This window comes from Cucurbita moschata, unplaced genomic scaffold, assembly GCF_002738365.1.
Source record: "Cucurbita moschata cultivar Rifu unplaced genomic scaffold, Cmos_1.0 Cmo_Scf00010, whole genome shotgun sequence".
Lineage (NCBI taxonomy): Eukaryota > Viridiplantae > Streptophyta > Magnoliopsida > Cucurbitales > Cucurbitaceae > Cucurbita > Cucurbita moschata.
The window spans coordinates 5,471,947-5,490,371 of NW_019268526.1; the positions used below are offsets into that span (position 1 = coordinate 5,471,947).

The 18,425-nt window shown below is 43.0% G+C and overlaps 5 protein-coding genes across 5 annotated transcripts; 3 read left to right on the plus strand and 2 right to left on the minus strand.

Annotated features, from left to right (window-relative positions):
• Window positions 1–10: 10 nt before the first annotated feature.
• Window positions 11–686, minus strand: LOC111448932 (histone H3.2). The gene has a single exon (XM_023088721.1). It carries the CDS (start codon window positions 584–586, stop codon window positions 176–178), a length of 411 nt encoding a protein of 136 aa, XP_022944489.1. The 5' UTR covers window positions 587–686; the 3' UTR covers window positions 11–175.
• A 619-nt stretch (window positions 687–1,305) lies between these two features.
• Window positions 1,306–4,439, plus strand: LOC111448232 (bromodomain-containing protein 8-like). The gene is made up of 3 exons (XM_023087705.1): window positions 1,306–1,958; window positions 2,054–2,768; window positions 3,459–4,439. Exons 1-3 carry the CDS (start codon window positions 1,642–1,644, stop codon window positions 4,245–4,247), a joined length of 1,821 nt encoding a protein of 606 aa, XP_022943473.1. The 5' UTR covers window positions 1,306–1,641; the 3' UTR covers window positions 4,248–4,439.
• Window positions 4,440–4,526: 87 nt separating this feature from the next.
• LOC111448231 (G-type lectin S-receptor-like serine/threonine-protein kinase LECRK3) lies at window positions 4,527–7,325 on the plus strand. The gene has a single exon (XM_023087704.1). The coding sequence runs from the start codon at window positions 4,796–4,798 to the stop codon at window positions 7,208–7,210; it is 2,415 nt and encodes an 804-aa protein (XP_022943472.1). The 5' UTR covers window positions 4,527–4,795; the 3' UTR covers window positions 7,211–7,325.
• Window positions 7,326–7,469: 144 nt separating this feature from the next.
• LOC111448230 (G-type lectin S-receptor-like serine/threonine-protein kinase LECRK3) lies at window positions 7,470–10,176 on the plus strand. The gene has a single exon (XM_023087703.1). The coding sequence runs from the start codon at window positions 7,587–7,589 to the stop codon at window positions 10,080–10,082; it is 2,496 nt and encodes an 831-aa protein (XP_022943471.1). The 5' UTR covers window positions 7,470–7,586; the 3' UTR covers window positions 10,083–10,176.
• LOC111448227 (linoleate 13S-lipoxygenase 2-1, chloroplastic-like) lies at window positions 10,133–13,846 on the minus strand. Its single transcript, XM_023087700.1, has 9 exons — window positions 13,454–13,846; window positions 13,005–13,273; window positions 12,636–12,873; window positions 12,216–12,536; window positions 12,055–12,140; window positions 11,865–11,975; window positions 11,473–11,774; window positions 11,107–11,373; window positions 10,133–11,002 (listed from the first exon to the last, which is right to left on the minus strand). Exons 1-9 carry the CDS (start codon window positions 13,806–13,808, stop codon window positions 10,243–10,245), a joined length of 2,709 nt encoding a protein of 902 aa, XP_022943468.1. The 5' UTR covers window positions 13,809–13,846; the 3' UTR covers window positions 10,133–10,242.
• Window positions 13,847–18,425: the final 4,579 nt, after the last annotated feature.

Genomic DNA, 18,425 nt, shown 5'->3' on the forward strand with positions numbered 1-18,425 from the left:
ACACAACAGAAATTTGAACACTAAGAGCCAATTAACCATTAAGATGAGAAATTTTACAGGGGGATTTCATCAAACAGGTACCAAACAAGATTAAGAACTCGATATTCTTGAAATAGATTCGTGCTGTAATATAAAAAACCCTAGAAATAGATGCACATACAATCAACCCCGAAACCTAAGCCCTCTCACCCCTGATTCTTCTAGCGAGCTGGATATCCTTGGGCATAATGGTGACCCTCTTGGCATGAATGGCACAGAGATTGGTATCTTCGAAGAGCCCGACGAGGTAAGCCTCAGCTGCCTCCTGAAGGGCCGCAACGGCGCTGCTCTGGAAACGAAGATCAGTCTTGAAATCTTGAGCGATTTCTCTCACCAATCTCTGGAAAGGAAGCTTTCTGATGAGAAGTTCCGTGCTTTTCTGGTATTTGCGGATCTCTCTCAATGCCACAGTTCCTGGCCTGAACCTGTGAGGCTTCTTCACTCCGCCGGTCGCCGGCGCTGATTTCCTGGCGGCCTTGGTAGCCAGTTGCTTCCTTGGAGCCTTACCTCCGGTTGATTTCCTAGCAGTTTGCTTAGTTCGGGCCATTAGTGACGAAAATATCAAGGAGTCTTGGGAAGAGAGGGAATCTGTATGGCTTGTGCTAGAGAAGTCGAAAATGTCGTAGGTGGTTTAGAAACATGGTTTTGGGGCTTGTTATAGGGAGGCCAAATTACGAATGGCGGGAAGTTGAAAAGAAATGGCACGCTTCCTGAAACTTTTGGAGGTTCAGTTTGGACCGTAAATAAGGAGGCGATCGAACGGCGTAGATTTGTTGAAGGTTGGATTGCGATCCGTGGCACCTCTAATTAACCAATAATATGCCAGATCGTTCTGACTTTCACGTTTAATGTGGGGTTCGGCGCCTAGGCTGGCCCTTTTGTTCCTCTATTTACGACTATGACATGCGTAGGGTAGAACCAAGCCCAAGCCCAATCTAGAGTCGGCCCAAAATTGTGTAGTTTGGGGTTTCGGGGTGGCCCAGTAGTGAGTTCCCAAAATTTCTGTTCTTCTTAAATGGGTTGAAAAATTAACATTTATTTCTCACTCTCACTGCTTCTTCTGCTTGTTTTGGTATTTTATTCTTGCCTGGTATGGAAGGCGGCGGCGGCGGCGGCGGCGGCGGCATCAGAATGTACATTTAAATTACCTTCCTATCCCTGGTTATCTCATGTTCGCTGCCTTCAACATTATATACATATTTTTATGTTTGGAATATGAAAACTTGTTATAAGAGTTTTCACCTATTTTTAGGATGAACATGACATCAGATTAATGTATGTATTAAATATTTTGAAGGGGAGCCGGGTATGAAAGCCGGGTCTAATATTTATGGGAACCAAATCACGTCCCGCACATACCACAAAATCAAAACCCAAAACAAAAAAGCACAGACTGGTCACTCCTCTCTTCTCTTCTCTTCTATATTACACAAAAACACAACCAACCACCAAAATAAAATCCCGATTCAAACTTCAATACGATACAACAAAAAGGAAGAGAAAGAGGCCTTTTGGATTTGTTTTTCATTTTCTATTTTTCAATTCAATCGCCATAAACCCTAAATTCGAAATGCCAATGATGACGTGAGAGAAGCTGGAAACATGTTTAAGCAACGCCAAACCAACCCCAAACCATGGGGCACGCTGGAGGACCTTTTGCTCGCCTCCGCCGTCAACCGCCACGGGACCGCCAGTTGGGACTCCGTCGCCATGGAACTGCACAATAGATGCTCTCAATCCCCTTCCTCTCTTACTCCCCAAGATTGTAGGAGCAAGTTCTATGACCTCAAGCGCCGTTTTCTCTCCCAAAACCTCCACGATTCTGATTCTTCCTCCCTCTTGCCTATGCTTGACGAGTTGAGAAAGATTCGGGTCGAAGAGCTCCGTCGCGATGTTCAACGTCGGGATGTCTTGATCGTGTAAATTTCTCGCTCTTCCACTCAGAGATCTGACCCCCACTGATTGGTCGGTTTAGAGATCTGAACATCTTTCCCCCTTTTCATTGTGTCAACAGGTCATTGGAAATGAAGGTGAAGCGGTTGGAGGAGGAGAGGGACCCCAGTTTCCACGAACCCCATGGCGGACCGGATCCGGACGCCGACGCCGACGCCGCAAAAACGAATCTCCGCCCTCTAAACCCGGCCGCCTCCGAAGACGACTCCGACAATCGCAAGAACATTCGATCTCCCAACGAATCCAATTCGACGAGTAAAAAATACGATGTTCGACAGAACGGCGTCGTTGAGGAGAACCCGATACCCGAATCAGTCAAAATCTCAAAGATCACGGGAACCGGGCCGCCCCGAACCGGTGATAAACCGGGGAGGGAATGGTCATTCAACGGCGCAGCAGCGGAGCCAGAGCCGGAAAGAGAAAAGAACTGGGTGGCGGGGGGAGGATATAAAGAAAGAAATTGGAGGAGTTCGAGAAGGAGTCAAACGGCGGTGGGCGATTCGAACGAAGCGTGGGAATCGGTGAGCGAGTCGAAGCAAGAAGGGAGAGATGGGGCTGTGTCGAAGCAACAAAGTAGCGACGTGCAGAGCTCGGGCAGTTTGTCTCAGAGGAAACGGTGTCGTAACAGCAGCGGCGAAGAGCCCGAGGTGTCTCCCGCCAAGCCCAAGCCCAAGCCCAACCCCTCAGCCGTCAAATCTGAAGCGTTGCTCAAATTTCTCGAGATCATTCGCTCCCATCGGCTTGGCTCTGCCTTCGAGCGCCGCGTACGGAGCCAGGTACGTTAGCCCCATTTTCGTGCTTTACTGTTAATTAAATAAAAATAAAACCGAAGTAAGAAAATTGAAAAAAGGGGGGGTTGGGAATGGGAGATTGGATAAGAAAAAGTGACGTGGTAAAAAGAAGGAATCACATGATGAACGGCCAGGATGATTCATCCTCAAGTTGTCCAGGTGGATGTTAAATCCACGGTTTTGTACTTGGGGGCGAATAAGGACTATTTTGTCCTTCAGTATTCACACGAAGACGAGAAATGGAGGGTGTTTTCGTCCTTACAGTAGGACAGTTTGGTGACATGCGCTGTGGTTGTACATGGAATCTGAGCCTTGTCATCTTGACACGCAGGCATGCGATCGATAACCCTTGCATACACGAAACTGTGTCGTTTAACCTCAAACTGCCGCACCCCCCATCGTTAGTTAAATCAAGTGTAGTGGCCCAAAATTCATTTTAATTCTTGAACCCCCTAAAATTGATATTTTTGAAGAAATTACGTGGGCGTTCAGAAATATCCCAGCCGTTCATTGCAGAAATGGGTTCCGATTCGACCGGATCCTGTACATTGGGTTCAGAACGGTTTCAAAAGCTATCCTTTTTTTGGGGGGTTTTGTGTGCGTTGGATGTATGTGTAGGGTAGGAAGTGGGCGGAGGAAGTCCCTGTTTTTAAACCCCTTCTTTAATTGTTGCAGGAATCGGATAGATACAAAAACTTGATTCGCCAACACATCGACCTGAGAACGATTCGCGCTCGAGTGGTTAAAGGCGCGTATGCGGATTCATTTCACCCCTTCTTCCGAGATCTCCTCCTCCTTTTCAACAATGCCATCATTTTCTTCCACACAACTTCCCCCGAAAACGATGCAGCGGTTAAGCTTCGGGCTCTCGTGTTGGAAGAGATGAATGACAAAGCACGAAAGCCCCAGCCCACCAAGCCATGTACTACTGCAATGGTGGGGTGTCGTAAAAGCGACTCCGTTGCGGCGGTATGGGATGTGGGTGGCAAAAAGGCGGAGAAGAGTTCAAGGGAGATTAAAGGGAAGTCGGAGGTTGGTGATTGTGTGGAGATAAAAATATACGAGAAGGGTAGATGGAAGAAGGGTTTGAATGGGAGGAAAAAGAATGGGGAAGTGAAGCACGAATACGGGGGGAACGAACTTAGCTCTCACGATGGGATGGAGGTTGGAATGGAAAAGAAAGAGAGAGTGAGGAAGAAGAAGATGAAGAAGAAGAAGAAGAAGAAGCAAGGGGCTGTAAGGTTCTTGAAGAGAATGAGGCAGAATTGTTCTGAGAGTTTAGAAGAAGAAGAAGAAGAAGAAGAAGAAGAAGAAGACGAAGAAGAGAGGAAGAAGGAAGGGATAAAAAGAGAGAAGGTAAGAGGGAAGAGAGGGGTGGGGAGACCGGCGAAGAAAGGTGAAAGAGTGAAAGTGAAGAGGGAGGAGGTGAGCGGTGGTAAGCCCAGGAAGCGTTCAAGGAGATAGGAGATAGATTCAATAAGATTAGTGATTGTTATTGTAAATTAGCATTTTGTTTAGCTTACAGGAACAGGAACAGGAACAGGAACAGGAAGAAGAGGAAGAAGAGGAAGAGAGGGATACAGGTTGTGATTATACTATTGGTTTCTAATTTTTTGGAAAACAAAAGTGATAGATATACATATACATACGTACATACATACATTCTTTTCTTTTGAATGGCGAAGGGAATTGATGGAATTGAAAATATAAGATTGGAATTGGGGGGGGCCACTAGCGTAAGCGTAGGGGTAATCTCTTAATTTTGAAATGATATATGGAGTGTAATATGGAGAGGTGAAGGTCCTGTCTGTCTGTCTGTCTGTCTGTGTTGTGGCTTCAGTTATCGACTTCTAAATTCCAAGTCAACGACCGGCCGACAATGACTTGTACCAACACTCGACTCTCTCCGTCTCCGCCTCTGCTTTCCATTTCTCATAAATTTCTTCTGAAACTCACATCCAACCAATCTGCCCCGCTATCCTTCATTTCCAACTCTTGATTACTTCAATTCCATGGCTTCTCCGCCTCTTCTTCTACTTCTGCTTCTTTTTCTTTTTCTTTTCCCTTCCTCTACCCTTGCTCAAAAGCGAAACGCGAATATCACTTTAGGCGCATCTCTCGCTGCTCATGATGCCGATTCCTTCTGGTCTTCTGAATCTGGTCACTTTGCTTTCGGTTTCCGGCAGTCTGGAGGGGGAGACTATCTGTTGGCCATTTGGTTCAATAAAATTGTTGAAAAAACCGTCGTTTGGTCTGCGAATCGGAACAAGTTGGTACCCAGAGGATCCACGCTTGTACTTACAACACGTAGTCAACTCGTGCTCAACGACCCTGGAGGTAAGCTAGTATGGGCTACATCTTTTGCAGCTACTAATCAATCTGTTTCCTACGCCGCTCTTCTTGATACTGGAAACTTCATTCTGGCTGCTGCTGATTCTGAGATTCTGTGGCAAAGCTTCGATCACCCTACCGATACCCTTTTACCATCCCAGATTCTTAATCTGGGCAAAAATCTCGTTGCCCCCTATACACAAACAAATTACTCAAATGGAAGATTTCAACTTGCAATGCAGAGTGATGGGAATCTTGTGCTTTACACCACAAATTTCCCTGTGGATTCAATAAGTCAAAGTTATTGGGCAACTAACACTGTAAAATTCGGCTTCCAACTCGTCTTCAACCTCTCTGGTTCTATTTATCTCATTGCAGAGAATAAAACCATTGTTGCCACTTTGACATCAAATAATCCGCCAACTCAAAATTTCTACCAACGAGCGGTTCTCGAGCATGACGGGGTTTTCAGACAGTATGTTTACCCAAAGATGGGTACAAGTAATTCGTCTTGGCGTGAAGCCTGGTCTCAAGTGTCGAGATCCATTCCTTTGAACATCTGCACCGCAATTAATAATGGTATGGGAAGTGGAGTATGCGGGTTTAACAGTTACTGCCAGCTTGGGGATGATCAAAGGCCATTTTGCACTTGTCCACCAGGCTATACCGTGTTTGATCCAAATGATGTGACCAAAAGTTGTAAACCCACTTTTGTCTCTCAAAGTTGTGATGCATCATCGTCTCCTGAAACTGAAAACTTTGAATTTTTTTCTCTTGAAAATGCGGATTGGCCTCAAGCTGACTACGGTTCCTTTCAACCAGTGGACGAGGATTGGTGCAGAAACGAATGTTTAAACGATTGCTTTTGTGCGGTGGCCATTTTTGGAGATGGGGAGTGTTGGAAGAAGAAGTTTCCTCTTTCCCTCGGGAGGATGGACGCTGACGTCAACAGAAGAGCTCTGATCAAAATCAGGAAAGACAATTCTACTCTGCCACTTTGTAACCTTGACGAGAAAGGTAGGAACAAAACTAAGATAATCATTGGATCGGCTGTGTTAGGAAGCTCTTTATTTCTAAACATCATCTTCTTCCTGCTCACTCTGTTCATTGGCTACCGATTCAGTATGAGGAAACCAAAGGTTGTTCAAGTAGACCCTTTAATGTTAGATGTGAACCTGAGGGCTTTTAGCTACGAAGAGCTCGACAAGGCCACAGCCGGATTCAGGGAGCAACTGGGAAGTGGTGCGTTTGCTACTGTGTATAAAGGAACTCTTGATTCTGTAAAGGACAACAACTTGGTGGCAGTTAAAAAGTTGGACAATATAGTGAGAGAGGGAGGGGAGCAAGAATTTAAAGCTGAAGTGAGCGCTATTGCTCGGACAAACCATAAGAATTTGGTTCGATTGCTTGGTTTCTGCAACCAAGGAGAGCATAGAATGCTGGTGTATGAGTTCATGGAGAATGGGTCTCTTGCAGATTTTCTTTTTAGGCCCTCAAAACCAACTTGGTATCAAAGAACGCAACTTGTTTTAGGAATTGCCAGAGGGCTAAGTTACTTACACGAAGAGTGTAACACTCAGATCATTCATTGTGATATCAAGCCCCAAAACATCCTTCTTGACCACTCTTTTGATGCACGAATTGCAGACTTTGGATTGGCCAAACTTCTGAGGAAAGACCAGACTCGAACCATGACTGCAATTAGAGGAACAAAAGGGTATGTAGCTCCGGAGTGGTTCAGAAGCCTGCCCATTACAGTGAAGGTTGATGTTTACAGCTTCGGGACTCTACTATTGGAGATGATCTGTTGCAGAAAAAACTTTGAACAAGATACAGAGCAGGAAGATGAAATGATACTAAGTGATTGGGCTTATGATTGCATGAAAGCAAGGAAACTGGAGATGCTGATAAGGAATGATGAGGAAGCAAGGAGTGATATGAAGAAGGTGGAGAAACTTGTTAAGATTGCTATTTGGTGCATTCAAGAGGAGCCATCGCTAAGGCCGTCCATGAAGAAAGTGGTACAGATGCTTGAAGGTGCCGTTGAAGTTTCAGCTCCTCCTGATCCATCTTCATTTATCAGTTCAATTTCGTAGCTTATTAGGTATTATTAAAAGAAACTATTGAGTCAGCATAATTTATAGACGTTGAACCCTTCAAACAAGTTGACACTATTATATTAGAGCATTACAACTTTAAGGCTACTTTGAATTCTTGAAGTTCCACCAACACCATCGCTTTCCTCTCACTTTAATATGTTTTGACCAATGAAATATAAGATTCAACTAAAGGAGCACACCGTTTTGGCGTGTTCTTAAGACCAAAGAAGGGGGTGGCCATGCCCATGTTGAAATTTATAAAAAAAAAAACAAAAGGACTTTTCTTTGGGGCTCTGCATTGACCTCTGTTCTGTCAAATTTCCTCTTCCCACACTGGGAACTGGAAATGGAAATGGATGGGAAGCTTCCTTAGATGATTAAGAAAAGGGTTATAAATGGGAATGGGAAATGCTATCTTCACAAACGCTACCTTCTTTGCCTTATGGCTTCTCAAAACAGATCATCTTACTCCTTTCTTCTTCTTCTTGTTATTGTTGTTGTCTTCCCAACTTCTTCCATTTCTCAGCCCTATAAAAATGTAACGCTGGGATCATCTCTCACTGCAACTCCACGCAGCGCTGACACTAATCTCTCCTACTGGCCCTCCCAATCTGGTGCTTTTGCTTTTGGGTTTCTCCCCTGGGACGCCAAAGGTTTCTTGTTGGCCATTTGGTTCAACAACATTCACGACAAAACTATCGTTTGGTCGGCTAATCGCGATAAATTGGTACCTTCAGGATCCACAATTCAATTCACTACTGCTGGTCAACTGGTGCTCAACGATCCCGGAGGCAATCTAATATGGACCTCAACTTCCTTTCCATCTAATCACTCTGCTTCCCATGCTGCCATGCTTGATAGTGGCAACTTTGTGTTGGCTACCACCGATTCTGAAATTTTGTGGCAAAGCTTCGACTGGCCTACCGATACACTTTTACCATCACAAACTCTGAACATTGGCAAATCTCTTGTTGCTCGTTATTCAGAAGCCACTTACTCAAGTGGAAGATTTCAACTTTGGATGCAAACTGATGGGAATCTGGTGCTTTACCCCAGAGAATACCCTTTCGATTTAGATAGCAGAGCCTATTGGGCAAGTGGCACCGTAGGCTCTGGCTTCCAGCTTGTGTTCAACCTCTCTGGTTCCCTTTATCTCGTTGCCGAGAATAATACCATTCTCACATACTCCATATCAAATACCCTTTCAGCACAGAATTTTTACCTCCGGGCCATTCTTGAGTATGATGGGGCTTTCAGACTGTATGCTTACCCAAAGACACGTAATTCGTCTATGCCTCAAGCTTGGTCGCAAGTATCGGACTCCGTAAACGTGTGTACCTTGGCCGATAGTGGTATGGGAGGTGGAGTGTGTGGATTTAATAGCTATTGTAGTCTTGGGCGTGACCAGAGGGCAGTCTGCACTTGTCCACCAAGCTATGTCTTGGTTGATCCAGATGATGAATTTAAGGGGTGTAAACCCATCTTTGAAGCTCAGAGCTGCAATCAATCCTCTCATGACACTGCTAACTTCCAATTTGTGGCTTTGGAAAATACAGATTGGCCTCCTGGTGATTACGGCCAATTCCGACCAGTAAATGAGGAATGGTGCAGAAACGAATGTTTGGATGATTGTTTTTGTGCGGCTGCCATTTTCGAAGATGGTGAATGTAGGAAGAAGAGGTTCCCTCTTTCTTATGGAAGAATGGATCCCAGTGCTGGCGGAAGAGCTCTTCTCAAAATTAGAAAACAAAACTCCACTTTCCAACCTAATAATCTTGTCCAGCAACGCGGGACCAAATCTAGAGTGGCCGTCATTGTATCAGTTCTATTGGGAGGCTCTGCGTTTCTAAACTTGCTCTTTTTCCTACTCGCATTATTGGCTGTATGCCGATTCAGGAAAAGGATGAGGAGATCCAGGGATGTTACCGTAGACCCTTTCATTTTAGGCGTCAATCTGAGGATCTTCAGCTATGAAGAGCTGAACAAGGCCACGAGTGGATTCAGCGAGCAGTTGGGGTGTGGCTCGTTTGCCACTGTTTATAAGGGGATTATTGATTCCGAGGACAACAACTTGGTGGCCGTTAAAAAGTTGGACCACGTGGTGCAAGGGGAAGACCGGGAATTTAAATCTGAAGTGGGCGCTATTGCTCGAACAAACCACAAGAACTTAGTTCGATTGGTTGGTTTCTGCAACGAAGGAGAACACAGAATGCTGGTGTATGAGTTCATGAAGAATGGGTGTGTTGCAGATTACCTTTTTGGGGATTCCAAACCAAATTGGTATTCAAGGATTCAAATTGTTTTAGGGACGGCAAGAGGACTCTGCTATCTACACCAAGAGTGCAGTACTCAGACCATTCATTGTGATATTAAGCCTCAAAACATCCTTCTGGACGACTCCTTTACCGCGCGAATTGCAGACTTTGGTTTGGCAAAGCTTCTGAAAAGGGATCAAACTCGAACACTGACGGCAATCAGAGGAACCAAAGGATATGTAGCTCCGGAGTGGTTTAGAAGCCTCCCCATCACAGTGAAGGTGGACGTCTACAGTTTTGGGATATTGTTGCTGGAGATTATATGCTGCAGAAGGAACTTCGAGGAAAAAGCAGAGGACGAAGATAGAATGGTGTTGGCAGATTGGAGTTATGACTGCTTCAGAGACGGGAAGATGGAGATGTTGGTAGAGCATGACGAGGAAGCGAAGGTGGACCTGAAGAGAGTAAGGAGGTTCGTGATGATTGCAATCTGGTGCATCCAAGAGGAACCATCTCTAAGGCCCACCATGAACAAAGTGGTTCAGATGCTGGAAGGGGCTGTTGAAGTCTCCCTCCCCCCCGACCCATCTTCCTTCATTAGCGCAACCTTCTAATTCATTCATGCTTATTCAATAATAAACTCAAATTCAGATGTATTCTATATCTTAACAACGTTTATTCATTTTAATGTGAAGTGGTTTGGATACATTCAACATTGTTGCAACTCGATCACCTCTTTATTTCAATAAACAAAAAGCATTATGGCATGGGGTTTTAGATGGAAATACTGTAAGGAACTCCTTTTCCTGTCACTCCAGGCTCTGATTCAGGCTTCAAAAGTTCATAAGGCGTCACCCCGGCTCCATGTCTGTTCTTTAGATTTGGGTCGGCATTCCTTTTATCAATTATCCCTTCTAGTTCCTTCAATCTCCCACTGAACTTCTCAAATGCTCCTTTTATAAAAGGCTCATCAGCCCATGCTTGTTCCATATCTTTTCCCATGTACTCTTCATCTGGAGAATGACTCGACAGTATGTTCAAAACGGCCGTGACTTTGGTCGCTTGAAGCTGTGTAGGAAAGGTTTCTAATAACACATCCTCTGGCTTGTTAAGAAAGTACTCCCATTTCTCTTTGTTTTTTTCTTCCACGGGAACATTGATTCTAGCAATACTTGGTCGATTTGGAAAATATCCAGCGAACGAGTATTGCCCAAAGTTCACTGCCGCGTGATGCCCGGAGGTTACCCACATGATGGTGGTGACAACACTGATAAGGTCTTCTGGAGTGTTGAGAACTGGCCACCATGGTTCATCCTTCTTGTCTGCATGCCCTTCTGTTCGAATCTCCGTCCACCATGCTTGAAGTTCCTCGTCTGACTTAACCAGACTTGGATCTGGATAGTAGTAGTTCACATATTCTGTTGCCCAGTCTTTGATGGCATCCCAAAGGATTAGGCCATCGTTGGCAAAAGGGTAGTCTTCAATGGTAAGCTTCAGACCATGTGGTGCATTTGGGTCCTCAACTGCCAACCCCCTTCCCAGAACAACAACAACAACAACACACAAGATAGTAAGAGAAAGAGATTACAAATTGGTTGGTTTGTTGATTAAGATGAAAGAGATTTGAAGAATAAGCACCTGTGAATCAAGTCGGCGGGCAAAGCTTCTAAGTTGAACTGCCACTGCTCTTTGTAAGCAACAGAACTAAATTCCATGGAGTACTTTCCAGGTGAAAAGGAAGTCTCAATGATCCCATTTGCATTGATGAGAGCTTGGCGAGCAAGTGCGTTGATCTCCATGGTGTATCGAAAATGAGGATGCAGGAGTCTATAGATTGGATGCATTGCACTCAGTTGTCTGTTTGATGCGATGATGTAAGGTTCCACACAACAATGAGTTCTAAGCCTACAACGAAAACAAGAACAAATCGAAGTGGGAAAACTGCGAGCTTTTCACAACAACAACCTGACCATATTTTGAGTTTGTGAAAGGAAAGTGAGTTACCAATGGCTAACAAGTTGGTGATAACCAGAGTCATGGGCTAAAACATGAGCCTTGGCAATCCTCCAAAGCCAGACGCTAGTGGCATCCCAGAAGGGTGTGAAAACCTTCTTCCATTGTGGTTTGCCATCGATGGGTGGCCTAGTGAGCTCAATAGCCAAGGGCTTTAGAGTGCTATCCGAGTGTAAGAAGAACAATGTCCTTGAACCATAGAGTGTGGTGCCTTTAAGTTTTCGCACTTTGGCTACGTATGGAAGGAGGAGATCGTGATAATCAAGTATGAATAGCCTCTTCTTTGTCAACGCCTGCACCCCCACAAAGCATTCATTCGAAAAGAAAGAAGTTGGATGGATATATAGAATCCGAGTGTAAACGATGTCCAAGGGCGTACGTACCTCATCCAGAGTCATGAAACCTCTGATTTGCTGCTCAATTATTTTGCCGGTGATTTCTGATTCAGGAGGACCATAAACAGCAGGGTCAAGCTTACTCTTCAATGGCCATTCCTGCACTCAACTCCTCAAGGTTAGGTAATTGGGTTGCACGTTAAAGAAGGGAGTTGGTAGAGTACAGAGGATGTGATACCGTAACAAGCCTTAAGCTGTAGGGGTTGAGACCTGCGAGGGTCTGTCTACCAAATTCCTCATCTCTGAACCAGAAGAATTTGTCCCCTGAACGAGGATGAAGGAAATGTTGATTAGATTTTGATTTTGATTTGGTTTTGATTTTGAACGTAGTGTTCTTACTGTCGAAGGTTTCAGGAGGATGGAAACGCAAGATATCCTCCGCGGAATCAACAACAGTGTCAATAATCCTTGGGAGAAGAGTAGCCAGCTTCCAACCGCCCTTGGAGGGAGGTAATGGAACTCCGTTATCAAAAAGATCGTCAATTGCAGGGAAATGTGGGAAACGTATATCATTGTCTGTGGACACTGATTCCAAAGCTGGTATTAACCCATTAAGCACCGAGTTCAGCGAACTTGCATTAAACGTCGCCTGTTTCAGTGCTGAGAATGCTTCGTCTCGGGGCACATAATTGTTCAAACTTCTGGATTCCGATACAGGATCTACAAATCACCCAAGTTTTTGTTTTTATTTTTTATTTTCCCTCTCAATATCATCATCCATAGTAATGCCAATAATAACATAGAAACGGAAAAAACAACCTCTGGATGCCCGTGGACGTCCGGTTCTACATCTTCGAGGATATGGAAACTGCTTTCCACCAAGCACAGGTCTTTTATGCTCCGGGTTTTTGTTGGGATCTCCCAGATCGTTGTACACATCATAATCATATATCCTCTCGTGGCTCTCACGCTTTCCAACCCCATTGCCTCGTACAGCTTTCAGCTCTTCTTCTCTAAGCTTCTTTAGCCCCTCCGGCGTATTGGATGGCAGGTACGACTGCTCAACAAAACATTTCTTCGCTCATATACATATATATACATATATATATATACATATATGTATATGGTGATGACGGATGAAGCAGAGCATGGAGAAGAAGAAAAATGAGCGTGGAAAAAGGAAATGACCTTAGTGGTGAAGAAGACCCTCTTACTGTCGGGAAGGTCCTTCTCATTCACCCAAGAAGAGCAGACGAAGTGTAGAGGGCCAATGGGATGGCCTTCCAACACAATATCCTTCACATACATCTCTTTGTGATGCTCATTCTCAACAAAAATAGCTCCAATTATACCAAAATCTGGTGGAATTTTGAAGTCTGCCTCGTATGTAATCTCATCACCCTCTGTATCCTCTTTATGTGCGTAGTGTCTTATCGTGGCCTTCTCCAATCCCGTTGCTGCAACACACGCACATTTTAAAAAACACATTCCTAAATTATATTTTATAAATTCTTCAAAATACTTATCTGGGGGGTTAGTTGTATGAGAAATGTTACTATAAATAAATATATATTGTTCTAGGAAAAGAAAGAGAGAGTGTGTTTTCAATGAAAAAAAGTGGGACCGAGGGCGCTCACCAGGATCCACCTCCGCACTGACCAGCTCCACAACAAGCGATTTACCAAAGAGATCAGCAATGTCATCAAGCCCTCGTTCCAAGTACAATCCGCTCCCCAGGGTTCGTTGGACAGTCACCAAGGCTTTAACCGAAAGCGGCTTCTCCGTGGAACTGGCGACGGAGCTGGCTTTGATGACGGCAGGGCGGGCGGGGAAGCGGAGGCGAAGGGAGTTGACATTTTGTTTGGGGGTTTGGCGTTGAGGCCCGGAGCGTATTGGAAGTAGAGGCTTGGCATGAGTAAGAAGAAATAGGTTTGGATTTACAGACTTGAGTGGGTCTAAAGCGGAGCAGTGGGAGAGTTGAGATTTCAGCATTTTGTTCCGAATGAAGGAAACCAAGGTAATTCCTGCGTGTATATATAGTTGCAAATATGGGTTTAGGAGGGCAATGGTAACTAAAAAACTGGGATTAAAAAACACGTTTGAAATGTCTTCTACGCGTTCACACAGTTCATGCAAAAAAATAAAAGGACAAGGCTCAGGTCACGTCAGGTCATTTCAAGGAAGAGTGCACCAGAAAGATGAGCATAGAGAGTTATGGAGCATGGGTCATGCCAGCTGCCGTCTTCCAAATGGTTACTCAAATTCAACAGATTTTGTAGGGGATAATAATGCTCGTCTAATTACTACTCCTTTCAATATTTTCTCTTCTCTTGTTGCACACCACCAATAGGGTTTGCATGTAATTATTTTTCGTTTACATTTTCACAAACTCTATTTTTCCTCACTAACTACGTAATATATATATAAATATATATATATATATATTTCCTTTAAATAATTCTTTTATCTAAATAGAATAGGAGTAGGAGTAGTATAATAAATGTGTTTAAGTTTATTTGTTTTTTCATTTTTTTTTTTCTAAAAAAGAAACGCGTGTTATGTCCAAACTTTAACTCAAATTGCTAACATCAATCAAAAACTTAAATTCTTATCTCCATCTTTATTCAGCTTGAACTAAAAAAGGAAAGAGGAAGAAATATATTTATTATAGCTAAGGGTTGATAAAATAGCTACGAGACAACTACTATAATAATAATAATAACAATAACAATAATAATTTAAGTCTTACGCATGCTTTAACAAATCAACATTATTTGTCTGTATAATTACCATGTGAGTGATAAACATCTCATTTATATTATTGAAAAAAAATCCATTTAAATAAATGAGAGATGAATAGAATAGTTACGAAATATTTAAAAAAAAAAATATCTCCTATAAATTTTCTATAAAAAAGAAAAAAAGAAAAAAGAAAAAGTTTACCAAATAAAAACGAACAAAAAGTGTAGAGAGGAGCAGTGAAAGTTGTGACATATACTATAAACTTCCAAAAATGTATTAAGACGTTTGTATAAATATCTGAATTCCGGCCAATCAAAGGAATACGCTTAAAATAATTGTTCGAGAGTTTCGCAATATCTTCTTTTCTCCGGAATGGGCACTATCGGACGTCTTTGTCCCTATTTACAAGATATTTTTTTGTACCACCTGTATAATCGAAATTCAATCACCAAGAAATAAAACAGTAGGTTAAATTACATTGATACCCTCCGTTTTTAGGATGAATTGCAATTACATCCTAAAATTCTGAAATATACTCATCAATATATATATATAAATGATTTTAAAAACACCATGAAACAAAGGAGATGAACCTGGTAAGTAACATATTATACCAAGCTCAATGCTGTTTTTTATTCTATAAAACAATTCGTGGATATTTAATTTATGAAGGGAGTAAGAGAGAGAGAGAGGAATGAATGGAGTTGATGTGATTTGTGGTTTGTATTTTGTATTTGATACGTTGTTAAATGTTAGAATGAGAGAGAGAGAGAAGAGAAGTGAAGGCACGAAAAAAACGTGTGAAAAGTAATTGTCAATTTTGGAAGGAAATATCTATTGGAGTCGTGGGGACGGGGTGCAAAGCAACCACACCATTGTGGATATTTCATACCAATCCCACCGCCTCCATTCAATTTACTTTTGGTTTCCTTGTTGTGATGATGGATATATACATAACTCCAACCTCCAGCTTTGCAGTGTGTGCTCAGCTTTGGGAGGTTGTGAGTGAGGGACGAGGAAGCGTGTGGAATTTTGGTTAAACAACAAAATCTACAGCTAAGGTATAAAATATCCTGTGTATCCTTAAATCTGAAGTAACATGTGTTGGGGGTGTTAAGGATAGTTGACCGTCACTATAAGGCAAATATCTAGATATTTGCCTTACATTACGGGTTACCATATTTGCCCTCTTATTAAAGGCAAATATATTGCATTCATTTATTATTCTTTCCTTTTATTACTATTTCCATAATATTTGTAATTTACCATATTTCTGTATTCTGAAAATAATTATAAATAAGAGAACTCTCACCCCCATTGAGGTGTGGTGATTCAGCAAACATTCACATGGTATCAGAGCCCTTTCGGTTTAACAACCCTGATCCTTTCTTCTCTATGGCTTCCGAATCTTCTTATCATCTTCTTCCTTTCAATACTCTAATCCATATGATCACCATCAAACTTTCTTCCTCCAATTATCTTCTTTGGAAAAGCCAACTTCTCCCTCTTCTTGAGAGTCAAGACATGCTGGGCTATGTCGATGGAACCAGGGTTCCACCACCTCGCTTTGAACCAGAAACCTCTTCAACACTCAACCCCAAATATTTGGCATGGAGAGCAGCCGATCAACGACTTCTCTGTCTCCTGCTCTCCTCTCTCACTGAGGAAGCCATGGCTGTTGTCGTTGGTCTCCCTACTGCACGTGATGTTTGGCTTGCGTTGGAAACTACGTTCAGCCATCAGTCGAAAGCTCGTGAACTGAGACTCAAGGATGACTTGCAGTTGATGAAACGTGGCACCAAACCTGTTGCTGAGTATGCCCGTGCCTTCAAAAAAATTTGTGACCAACTTCATGCCATTGGCAGACCGGTCGAGGACATTGATAAAGTGCACTGGTTCCTTCGTGGACTCGGCACCGAATTTTCAGCTTTTTCTACTGCTCAGATGGCTCTTACCTCTATCCCCTGTTTTGCAGATTTAGTCTCTAAAGCTGAAAGTTTTGAGTTGTTTCAGCTCTCCCTTGAGTCCTCTAACTCCACTCCTACAGCATTCACAGTCACTAATCGTGGTCGCACCCATGGAAGCCACCCTGCTTCCTTTACCAACCAGCGAGGTCGTTCTTATTCTCACAAAAATAACTCTTCTAATCGAGGACGAACCCACTCAAGTCAAGGTCGTCGACCACCTCACTGCCAAATATGCCGCAAAGAGGGCCATTATGCTGACCGCTGCAACCAACGGTATGTTCGACCTGATTCTTCTCATGCTCACCTTGCTGAAGCCTTTAACACGTCATGTTCTATTGCTGGACCCGATACTGCTGATTGGTTTCTGGACACTGGAGCTTCGGCCCATATGACTGCCGACCCATCTATTTTGGATCAGTCTAAAAATTACACGGGTAAGGACTCTGTGATTGTAGGAAACGGTGCTTCCCTACCCATTACCCACACCGGTACTCTTTCACCTGTTCCAAATATTCACTTGTTAGATGTCTTGGTTGTCCCTCACCTCACTAAAAATCTTCTTTCCATAAGTAAATTAACGTCTGATTTTCCTCTCTCCGTTACATTTACTAATAATCTTATTACTATCCAGAATCGTCAAACAGGAAGGGTGGTGGCAACCGGTAAAAGAGATGGAGGGCTATATGTGCTGGAGCGCGGCAACTCTGCTTTTATTTCAGCCCTTAGAAACAAATCTTTACGTGCTTCATATGATTTATGGCATGCTCGTCTAGGTCATGTGAATCATTCTGTTATTTCTTTTTTAAATAGAAAAGGTCATCTTTCTCTTACGTCTTTATTGCCTTCTCCATCATTATGTAATACCTGTCAGCTTGCAAAAAGTCATCGATTGCCTTATTCCCGCAATGAACGTAGGTCGTCTCATGTGTTAGATCTTATTCATTGTGATCTTTGGGGTCCTTCTCCCGTCAAATCAAATTCGGGTTTCCTTTATTATGTTATTTTTATTGATGATTATTCTCGATTCACTTGGTTTTACCCTTTAAAATTTAAATCTGATTTTTTTGATATTTTTCTTCAATTTCAAAAATTTGTGGAAAATCAATATTCTTCTCGTATCAAGGTATTTCAAAGTGATGGTGGTACCGAATTTACTAATACTTGTTTCAAAACTCATTTACGTAATTCTGGCATCCACCATCAACTCTCTTGTCCATATACACCTGCTCAAAATGGTCGTGCTGAGAGAAAACATCGTCATGTGACTGAGACTGGCTTGGCCCTTCTCTTTCACTCTCATCTTTCTTCTCGTTTTTGGGTTGACGCCTTCAGCACTGCAGCTTATATTATCAACCGGTTGCCTACTCCACTTCTTGGAGGTAAGTCACCCTTTGAACTCCTTTATGGCTACACTCCACATTATGACAATTTTCATCCCTTTGGTTGTCGTGTTTATCCTTATTTGCGTGATTATATGCCTAACAAGCTTTCTCCCCGCAGCATTCCTTGTATTTTTTTGGGTTATAGTCCTGCTCATAAAGGGTTTCGCTGTCTTGATCCGGCCACCACTAAGCTATATATCACCTGTCATGCTCAATTTGATGAAACCCACTTTCCTGCTATCCCTAGCTCCCAGACCCAACCTCTTTCCTCTATTCCTATTTCAAATTTCTTAGAACCACATTTTCATCATATTGATTCATCCCCCCCTACCACTTCATCACCGCAAACTCCTCGATCCAGTTCATCCCCGTGTGATATTTGTTCTGACCTTGTAGATGAGTCTGTGCAGGTTGATACTTCTCTTGCAGGTTCCACTTTGCCACCTTCGACTTCTAATTCGACCTCTATTGAACCTCCTGTTGATTTCTCTTCTTTGGGCACTCATCCTATGATCACA